Consider the following 10,134-nt stretch of genomic DNA (forward strand, 5'->3'; position numbering starts at 1 on the left):
TTTATACAGGGAGGTCCACGGTACATGGGACCTTTAGAAAGGATCTGGGCCATAAATGATTAATTAAATCAAAAGAAATGGGTATTCTTAGTATTTTTTTTTTAAATATTCTATACATTTGCTTATTGGTTTCTACCACTACACTGCTCATACATCAATGAATGTGATAACCATAAAATATTGAGGTTCACAAAGCATGCAAAGGGAAGGTGATCTCAGCAATCTTTTCTATTGTCACATTAAGCACAAATTATTCCTTGTCACACTTTGTGGACTACAAAAGATATTTAAGCTGAATTGTAGCTTACTTGACAACCTGATAAAAAACACGTTATTGTGATAATGGCTCTTCTTCAAATTGTCCAAATAACTTGTGAAAACAACATTAATTATAATATCAAATGTGATAACAATTCCTCGACTTTTTCAGACATTTATCATCAAATTGACACGAAAAAAAATGTGATATTCTACACTTTGTGAAAACTGATTGAGTACAAAATCCTGGAATAAACAACAATGCCTGTTTAGGAAAGGATTCTTTCAGTTGTCAAAACCTAGGACATTCCTTGTTGAACTCATTCATCATTTAAAGTATGCATTAACCATAGCTCTGAAACTTTGCTGTATATATCTTGATGTGTGGTTCAACATAAAAACACACGTCAAGTTTTGGGAAAATATTTTGTAACTTCTTTAGGGGACGACCATTAGATTCCTAGGTGCCGAAGGAGGAGCTGGCAAATTTTCAGGTCAGAAATTTTATTTCCAGCCCGGTGAAAGTCAAATTATTTATTTTCATCATAACCTTTACTATGATATTTATTTTCCATACTCATAAAAGAGTCTATTTTTTCTCTGAAAATTTAAATGTACATATCCGGGTTACCAAAGTATGTGGTTTGTGTTCTATATCAAAGCATGTGTTACTTTTTATGTTTATTATTAAAGACATTATTAAATGAAGTTCATTCTCTATAAAACAAGGCATAGTCTCTACTTCATCCGCCAGATGGCATTCCTCGACCTGAAATATGTCCCAAATTTAACGGGAAATGTTGCAAGGGACTTTTTAGGGGATAAATTCGCATACCTATAAATATGAATGAAATCTACAATTGCAATATTCAAGTGTAGTACGTGGGCTAAGATAACCTCCTATGCACCCCCACTCATCAACCTAATTATGATTTTCAGGTACCATTATACCTCTCATCAATGAATCGTTTCGTCTTCAAAAAATACACTGAAGCATTGTTTTATATTTTTTTGCTACTTTTTATATCTCGTTGAGGCAAAAATCCATTTTTAACGTTTTTTTTTAATCTTCGAACTCCTTCTTAAAAAAAAATAGAATAAACTGAGATAAATATATATCATCATGTAGCCTAATGTCTCAGGTTAACAATGGTACCAAGAAAGTTGCGGTAACAGTTAGGGTTTTGAGGTTAACCGTACCCCCACTGAAAAATCGCTTGACATATTTGCCTAAATGGCCTAGATTACGTTAATGTATTGCCTTGGCTCATTAGAAAGCTTAGATGCTACATATAGATGTGTTTGGATATGCAAAAGCTTGTTTGAAGTAGGGTATTTGAAAAAAAAATTGCCCACTACAGGTGAAATGGAAGAAAATATGAAATTCCGAAAATTTCCCTTTTTATGAAAAACTCATTATTGTCACATTGAAACTGAAAAATACTCCCCTGAAATGAGAAGATATGTTGGATACATCGATAATTAAAACAATAGTACCCAACATGTCTATTGTATACCGTGTATATGGCAAAAAACATTTTAGCTCATGTTGAGGTATTTTTTATGGATAGGGGTGGCAATTTTGCACCTAACTTGACTTGGAAGAGTTCAAATATTTATTACTTGGGCTCATTTGGAAGCTAAGACACTAAATTAATGTACCATATCACACAAAAGCTTGTTTAAACTATGGCATTTTGAAAAAAAATGACCTTAACGGGTGATATAGAAGAAATTCTGAGATTCTGAAAATTTCAATTTTTACGATTTTATAGTAATTGTAATCCCAAAAAGAAAATCTAAGTACCGGAAATGATCAGATATGTTGGTTATATCATTGTCTTAATTATGAGTGCCTAAAATATGAGTTTTATGGTGTCGGTATGCTGTGAATGAGAATTTGTTTGATACTGAGACCAGTTTTCTAGGGGTAGTGGTAATATTTTTAACATTTTTTGAAAAGTCATTCTTGAAAATTAGTTTTTCATAATTTTTTATGTAGAAAATTAAATTATCTATCAAGTGACACCAAATCTGAGACGTTTTAGTAAAGCAATAACTTGTAGAGTCAAACTTATGTGACTTTTTTTTTAGAAAAAATCGAAAATCCCATTTTTTTTTGCATTTTTGACTACAAAAATCGCCAAAATTTATCAAAAGCATACCAGAAGTATTAATTGTGATAATACCAAACAGAAAATACCAAATCAGCCATTTTTTTTTACTGAAGCATAAATACTCTAGGGATTTTGACAAGGAAATATATGTCAATTTGAACGATCTTGCGATTGGGTAAAAGTCAACCTGTAGCATAGCTGGAGTAGGATAGGGGTACTTTTTTTCATTTTACCCCAAAACCCTAAGTGTTACCGCAACTTTCTTGGTACCATTGTAAAGTTGAGACATTGGGCTACATGATGATACCCATGCTGTCCCAGGAAGACTTAGACGCTCAAATAATTGAGTCACAAAAATCTTGGCTTTTTGACCCAGTGGAGTACAAATATAGGCTTATACTGAAAAAGAATCCAAGAATATTCTTTGGGGACAAATTGATTCGGTCATGGGAGGTATAAAGATACCTAAAAAACACCATGAAGTTGATGGGTGGGGGTGCATGGTGGACCCTCTAAGTCCATGGACTACTACACATTACCCTACCCCAGCAAAGTCATTTATGTACATGTACAGGTATTTAATATTGCCACTGGAGACTATTAAGGTGTTGTATAAATCTTGTGTAGTATTTGAACATGTATATTTTTTTTCTAATTTATGAAACTATGGCGAGCGTAGCAAGCCCAATTTGTTTTTTAGGTTTTGCGGAGGTCAGAATATTTATTTTCTAGCAATTTGCGAAGTCAGACTATTTATTTTCTGGTATGAAAGTGTAAACAACAAATACATTTTTGTATTAAAATAAATCTACAGCTTTCAAAATTCAGATTTAAAGACAGCAATTCAAATATCCCTGATTCAAAATGTATAAATGTAGGATTACCTTTAAAGAGAAATCAAATGAATGTAATCCAAAAACAAAAACCAGACATGGAAACACAACAAAGAAGATAAAATAACCCAAATAATACGTACAAAACAAAAGTAAATAAGCAACTCAAACTCCACTAAGAACTGGGAGCATGGACCAAGTGCACCGGCTGGGTAAGTGTCCTCGGCTTTTCCAGAAACACCCGCCAATATGGTTATAGAGAGTCAAGTCCGGAGTAGACAAACGAGGAAAGGAAAACTATGACACGTTGAACAAATCGGTTCTCATGGTGCAGATGGATACACTGTGACGATCCATGAGTTCATGATGACGACCCATAAAACTTCTGCAGTGATTACTTCAATCTTGTAGCAACATATTCCTGTTCAATAAGCCTAATTGTAAGAAGTCTACCACAGTACAAAAAGTCTGTAGTTACGGCAAGTTCTGGCATAACGTATTAGTTGTGATATTAAATAGCTGTCTGTAAAAATCATGCAAAATCTGAAAAATGTGATACACCCCCCAAAAAGACTACATATTTTTATTTTTGAAATAAAGTTGTTTTATGGGTCTATATTATGAAATTTGTATTTATTCATTCCAATTTGTCTGCTCTTAGGAGATAATCAACATTGAACATTGTATTTGAGTGTCACTTACAGAGTTATCTCCCTTAATTTTGAAATCTACAGTGCATTCTATATGATTTTTTGATCGAAGTACACAGATTATATGAAAAACCCCTTAAATTATATTTTGTTAATCCTCATGACATTGACCTTTAACCTACTGACCTCAAATCCATCTAGGTGTCTTCCTTACTCCATAAGCCTTTAACTATCCTAGTACTGTGATTTCTATAAAGGCATTCAAAAGTTACACTACAAAAACCTATTTTCACCCCAATAATTATATTTTGTTCAATCGGAACACCTAATCCTTTCTAGTTACACTAAAGAAAAACATTTGAGGTACTAGACAGATGGATGTGTCTGGGATTTTACCGATTCGGTTCTAAAATTATAGTTAAGCTGGTTGAATTTTGTACCATTACTTTTTTTCTTAGCTCCTCGCTTTGCACAAATATACTTGGAAGAGTTGTTGTTATTTATTTCTAGTACTATCCAACTAAAATTTTTAGCACAACGTGATGGATAGAACTACTTTGATTCCCGTATGACTACAATTCCGGCAATTTTTTCTCCTTTCTGTATCCGAGGTTATTTTTTAGTATAGAGTAGTTCTGATTGATATTTTGTTAAGTTCATGTGACCTTGACCTTTAACCTACTGACCTAAAATAAAAAAAATGTCTTCCTTAACCCGTAAGCCTTTCACTGTTCAAGTTGGGTAAAAATTATATGAAGGCGTTCAAAAGTTATGCTCAAGAATTCTCTTTAATGAAGTCCATGTGACCTTGACCTTTGACCTTCTGACCTCAAAATCAGTGTCTTCCTTACCTTATAAGCCTTCCTGTCCAAGTTTCATGAAATTCTATGAAAGCGTTAAAAAGTTATGCTCTGAAAACCAATTTTGGATGGACGGACAAAAAGATGGAAGGACAAAAAGCCGAATTTTACACTCCCCCGCTTTTGCTAAAGGCAGGGGACAATAATCTGATCAGCAATGTCCTAGATTCTGTCTTAAGGGGAATGTTAACAAAACGTTTTGTTTGTGACACATCTAACAGTAACACTAGTAATGAGACTTTTGCATTTTTACTTAAAAAATAAGTTATCAGTCTTGATTTCACACACACACAGATGCATATATATCTGGGGTCTGGAAACAGTCAAAAATTAATTATTGAACATTCACATGTGGCAGAAACTGAACTAGTTCACTTGTTCAGATGTTTTGTAAAAGACAGAATATGTGATGAAATAACACAAATTCCAATATTTATCTTTAAATAACTACGTTTATTCTCAGTCTGAGCATGTAAAAGACTGACACAAATGTCTGCTGAAGTTTGATAAAATGAATGACATGGGCTGTAAAAATTTCCATACTTACAAAAAGTTTCAAGAGTTTCTTTTTTATTGACGAAAAGTCTCAATAGTTTCCTTTTTCTAACTTAGATGCCAAATCAAATCTTTCAACAGTGTCATCTCGCAGGGCTCTTATCAATTGTTCTTTTGTTGCACATTCTTTACTTTCTCTCACCCACATTACTAAAGAATGGTAGATTTGATCTTTCAAACTTCGTGGATAGTCACTCTCTATTGTATCAACTTCAACATCTGATACTCCAAGTGCTCGCAAATAAAATTTCCATTCTCTGCTCAAGTTCTTGGTCAGAAAATTAAATTCCTTTCTTAATCCTAAATAATTTATATAAACAGGTAAATAATTCACAGATTGTTTCAAGAGCCCAATAATTGTAATATACTATGGAAGAAATTGGTTACGTTGTTGTAAACTATTACTTAAAACAGTAAAAAAATACAAACTAAAATGTCTTCAAATTATTCTGAATTGAAATTGAAACTTGTCTTTATTTTATTGCATTGTAGATAAGTTAAGCAATGCTTTTTATTGAAGGATATTTGGTTCTATAAAACCAGTATTTTCCAGAATTGTTTATGTGTCTCTTACAAGTCGTGAAATTTTGAAGATCACTCAACCGTACTCTGCTTTGTACAATGTACTTACTAGACAGACATTAAGGGCAGATACATTTTAGTAAGGTTTCAAATACCAATATACTGGAACAAAGTTAATTGAGTTGATGTACATTTAGTGATATCTAGTGGTAGTACTTAAATAAACTTATTTTAAAGTTTTGATCTTATGAAATAATTACAGCTTACCATTTACTGTCTGTGTAACAAGTGGATCTGAAATGGTTAAAGTGAACAAGGTTAATATCAGAGTACTGCCCCTACAATGACTTCTCAACAATTCTATGATCTTACCAGAATTTGCCTGCAACCAGACATCAATACAAGAGAAACTGCAATATTTTGAAACCTATGAAAACATAAGTTTAGGACCAGTTTTTAGCAAATATGTATTGTCAAACCACATTAAAATACATTTTTCCCCAAATCATATGAAATACATTAAATTTTAAAAAGAAACCATACTTGAAACATACTCTATCCAATGCTAATCTCACGAGTTTTTTCCTTTCATCAAAACATACCTTATGCCATTAATGTGTTTTTCAGACCAGATTAAAAAGAAAAAAGATGTGTAATTCTTATTACCCAATTCAATCTATTTTTTTCAGCTAAATATAGTGTACCATAAAGTTTTTTTTTATCACTATTCAATAAGCACTGTTAAGGTCAGAATGTTCCTCCCAGATATAAAAATAAAGTGAAAAAATGCCTTCTTATCTACACTCAATGGCTTTTGATGAAACATTATACCATGGAAGGTGAGAAAAAAAAAGAAAGTAGATTCACAAAAGATATCAATTATGGTTTGATGACAGCAACTGAAGAAAATTTAAAATACATGTTTCATACATGTTAACCTGACATTAGTGTTTGTTACCCTTATTAATTTGTACATGTCCTAAATTAACAAGTGGATTTTGATGGAATTCTTAGGGAGGTAAGGCATTATATGTATAAATACATGCATATAGACCCTAGAATCAGTTAGAACAAATAGATTATCATTTTGTTGGATGACTGGAAGGGCAGATCACCCAACTCAAGGGTCAGTGTTCTACACTGGGTGTATTATTCTCATTTTCGATGAAATGTCACACTTTAATTTGTTTTGATAGTGAAGGAATTTAATTGACCAGAAGCCATTTGTAACTATCATGTTCATCCGTTGAGATGGAAAAATCATTATTTTTCAATTGTAAAGATCTTCGAATATAGATATCAATATTTAAAATGCTCTGGATTATCTATTCTAAAGACTTTTAAAAAGAGAATTTTTTTATGAATAAAGTAAATATAGCTGTACAGATTTTAAATTAGCTTTCAGAGTTCTCATACCCCCTTGGGGTTTTTTATGTGGGACAACAAGTAAACTGACATTTTTGGGTCATATTTTGTAAATTTGGGTCTGCATGGGTTTTACTGTAGTAATGTATGATTGAGACAACCACTATAGCATTAAAGGGCCTTTTTCAGTTGAATAGCATGTGCATGCATTATAACAGATTGAAGTTTATAAGCTCCCCCTTTTTTTGTGGTGTATTCCTCCAAACCTAATTGAAAGTTTTAATTTGAAAAAAAAATGAGTGTGAAAACTTTCATTTACATACAAATGCATTTCTACTCTTTTAAATATATTGAGCACATATTTCCTTCTTTCCATTGAAGTCAATTGAAGGGGAATTGGTGTTGAATTTCGAGCCTAAAGAATACCAGTCCAAGCAGTTTTCTGTATGGATATGAAGTATGGGGAATTAATTGTAACTTTAAAGATACAGATCCATTTGAACATTTACACATTAAGTTTATCAAAGACATTTTAGGACTGCACAGCAAAGCAACAAATGTTGCATGGCTTGCAGAATACAATAGACGCCCTTTAAATACAAAAGTAATGATACAAGTAATGAAATTTTGGGAACACATATATAATTCAAAATACACACTTGTTAATAAGATATATAATAATATCGCCCAAAATACATGTAACAAATATGGGTCTCAACAATCTGGATATGGATAAAAGAATTAGGATTTAGCTTCCTCATATTAAATATCCATGATATCAAACAAAATATATCTAATATAAAACAAAGAATAAGAGAAAATAATAAACTCTACTTTTATAAAAGTTTATACAAATCAAATTGCAGACCTGCTTACATCAATGTATGCAAATTTAAATCTGACAGATCCACAATTTGTAAATTTAGGATTAGTGCTCACTCTCTTGCAATTGAGAGGGGACGTTACCAAAATATCCCCAAAAGTACCTGTAACCGTATTTGCACTTCATGCAATACTTAACAAATTGAAAATGAAGTGCATTTTTTAATACACTGTCCAGCCTATAAAGTACCCAGACAAGTTCTCATCAATAAGATAAAAAACAAAGACAAAAGTTTCTTTTCAATAACAGAAAATAATACATCTTTAATATTAAAAAGTAACTGTTTGATTATTCTAAAAGCCATAATTGAATACATAAATAAATGTTTAGCCTTAAGTTTTAGTTTAAGGCACTTCCGCTCCAGATTTTCAATATGGTTGTTATTAGAACTGCTATTTTTTGTATGTTTAGATTTGTGTATTGTGTCATAAGCATTTATTGTAAATGTGTTTGAATGAATAAATATTTGTATTTGTATTTATATAAACAATAATAATTATATATTTTGTGTACATAAAATGTACGTGGTTCTACAAATTTTAGACCTCTTAAAATGGCAGTATTGTCAAATAAATTGTGGAGTAAAAATTAACCTTTAGAAAATGATAGGATGTTCATAAAATAGAGGTAAATCCAATCTGGATTCATTTTCTAATTGTCAAACCCTGATCAGCTGATTGCTCCTCAAAGATTATTTACTTGTCATACAATATACGCTTACCTGTTTAGACAGCAATTAACACCTTTAGTCAGATTTATGACTCTTCTAATCAAAGAAATGAGATTGAAACAAAAATTAAGGGGTTTGATTTCTTAGTTTTTTAGATAATTTTGACAAAATCAGGTTTTGAGTCAAATTTAACCTGAAAAATTGTGTTAGTGAGTGGGACAAATGGTCAAAATCCGCAGAAACACAATTGACTCATGTAAGTTGGCATGTAATAGTTCTACGTATGTTAATGTCACCTTTCTATATCTCCTATACATGTACCTCAGTGCCGGATGTTTGGAAAAAAGAATACATACAGTGTAAATTTGTGAGCCTATTCTTACACAGAATTTCTGGTTTGCTTTTACTGCATTGTTTCTGACATTTTACATTACAAAAATTATTGAATACCTGAACTATAAAAACAGAATAAAATTGTTTTTCTAAGAACTTTCATGCTTCATGTAAGGTCTATCTTTATATGATCATTTCCAAAAAATATTATGGCATTCATCGTTAGTTTCTTTAAATTAACTATAGTTAATTTACCTTCTGCTATAGTATTATTACTAATTTGGTGTGAAGGTTGTGCTTGTAGAGTTTGATGTGTGCCAAGGGCTGGTGTTATGTCCATAGGAACTTCCCTTACTCTTGTCTTGGTCTCAAACTGTTCAACAATTCTTATTGCACCAGGTTTTTCACACTTTCTTAGTAATTCCTTAAGAAAACTCTGGTCACTGCTGGTTATTTTTTCCCTTGTTTGTAATTCAGAGAACAAATCCAGTACTACTTTCACTTTCTCCATGTCTCTTTTCTTGACAAAATCTTTACACATAAACTTCATTATACCTAGATCATTTTCGGACAATTGCTTTGCAACATCTACAAGCATTGAATTAAATTCAGTATCACCCATTGTTCGATGAACATCAATCAACCGTATGCCTGATACACTCACGACATTGGAAATTTCCTTTCTGTTTATTTCTGGTGTCCTCTTTTTTCATACACTCAAATTTATGATTACAATCCCGGTAATAGTGTGTAATATTTCATAGCTCAGTATACGACTCAATCATAACAGACGTTTTTAAAGTTTGTCTTTAAAAAAGACACTCAATAGAAAATTTGGAACTCTTGTAATATCAAAAGTCACAATATTATTTTTTTTTCCAAAAACGAAAGTATAAAGATGTGTAGCATTGAATTTAAATTTAAATCTAGATCTTACCCAACTGCGCGTTTTCATGAAGACAAATTTTCCTGTCATATGAAAATATAATTTGACATTGAGGAAAATTTGCCCTGAGCAGGGATGTGCAACCCAGGATACCAAGATGGCGGTTCGATAAATAGGTGTAGAATGGCGAGGTAAAAGTGTG

At 31.9% G+C, this 10,134-nt stretch overlaps 1 protein-coding gene across 3 annotated transcripts; it reads right to left on the bottom strand.

Annotated features, from left to right (window-relative positions):
• Positions 1 to 930: 930 nt before the first annotated feature.
• LOC148618372 (FAS-associated death domain protein-like) lies at positions 931 to 9,873 on the bottom strand. 3 transcript variants are annotated; one of them, XR_015921361.1, is made up of 5 exons: positions 9,302 to 9,873; positions 6,063 to 6,089; positions 5,266 to 5,573; positions 4,045 to 4,107; positions 931 to 1,027 (listed from the first exon to the last, which is right to left on the bottom strand). XR_015921361.1 is itself a non-coding variant. In XM_088577237.1 (4 exons), exons 1-3 carry the CDS (start codon positions 9,666 to 9,668, stop codon positions 5,305 to 5,307), a joined length of 663 nt encoding a protein of 220 aa, XP_088433363.1. In that variant the 5' UTR covers positions 9,669 to 9,873; the 3' UTR covers positions 931 to 4,107; positions 5,266 to 5,304. The 3 variants fall into 3 exon arrangements, 2 of the variants coding, with proteins under 2 accessions (XP_088433363.1, XP_088433362.1); XM_088577237.1 differs by having other exon boundaries at positions 931 to 4,107; XM_088577236.1 differs by lacking the exons at positions 931 to 1,027; positions 4,045 to 4,107 and having other exon boundaries at positions 5,151 to 5,573; positions 9,302 to 9,868.
• Positions 9,874 to 10,134: the final 261 nt, after the last annotated feature.

The sequence above is a fragment of the Perna viridis genome, chromosome 4 (genome assembly GCF_037379345.1).
Source record: "Perna viridis isolate PV_CMFRI_1.1 ecotype Kerala chromosome 4, ASM3737934v1, whole genome shotgun sequence".
In the NCBI taxonomy this organism is placed as follows: Eukaryota; Metazoa; Mollusca; class Bivalvia; order Mytilida; family Mytilidae; genus Perna; species Perna viridis.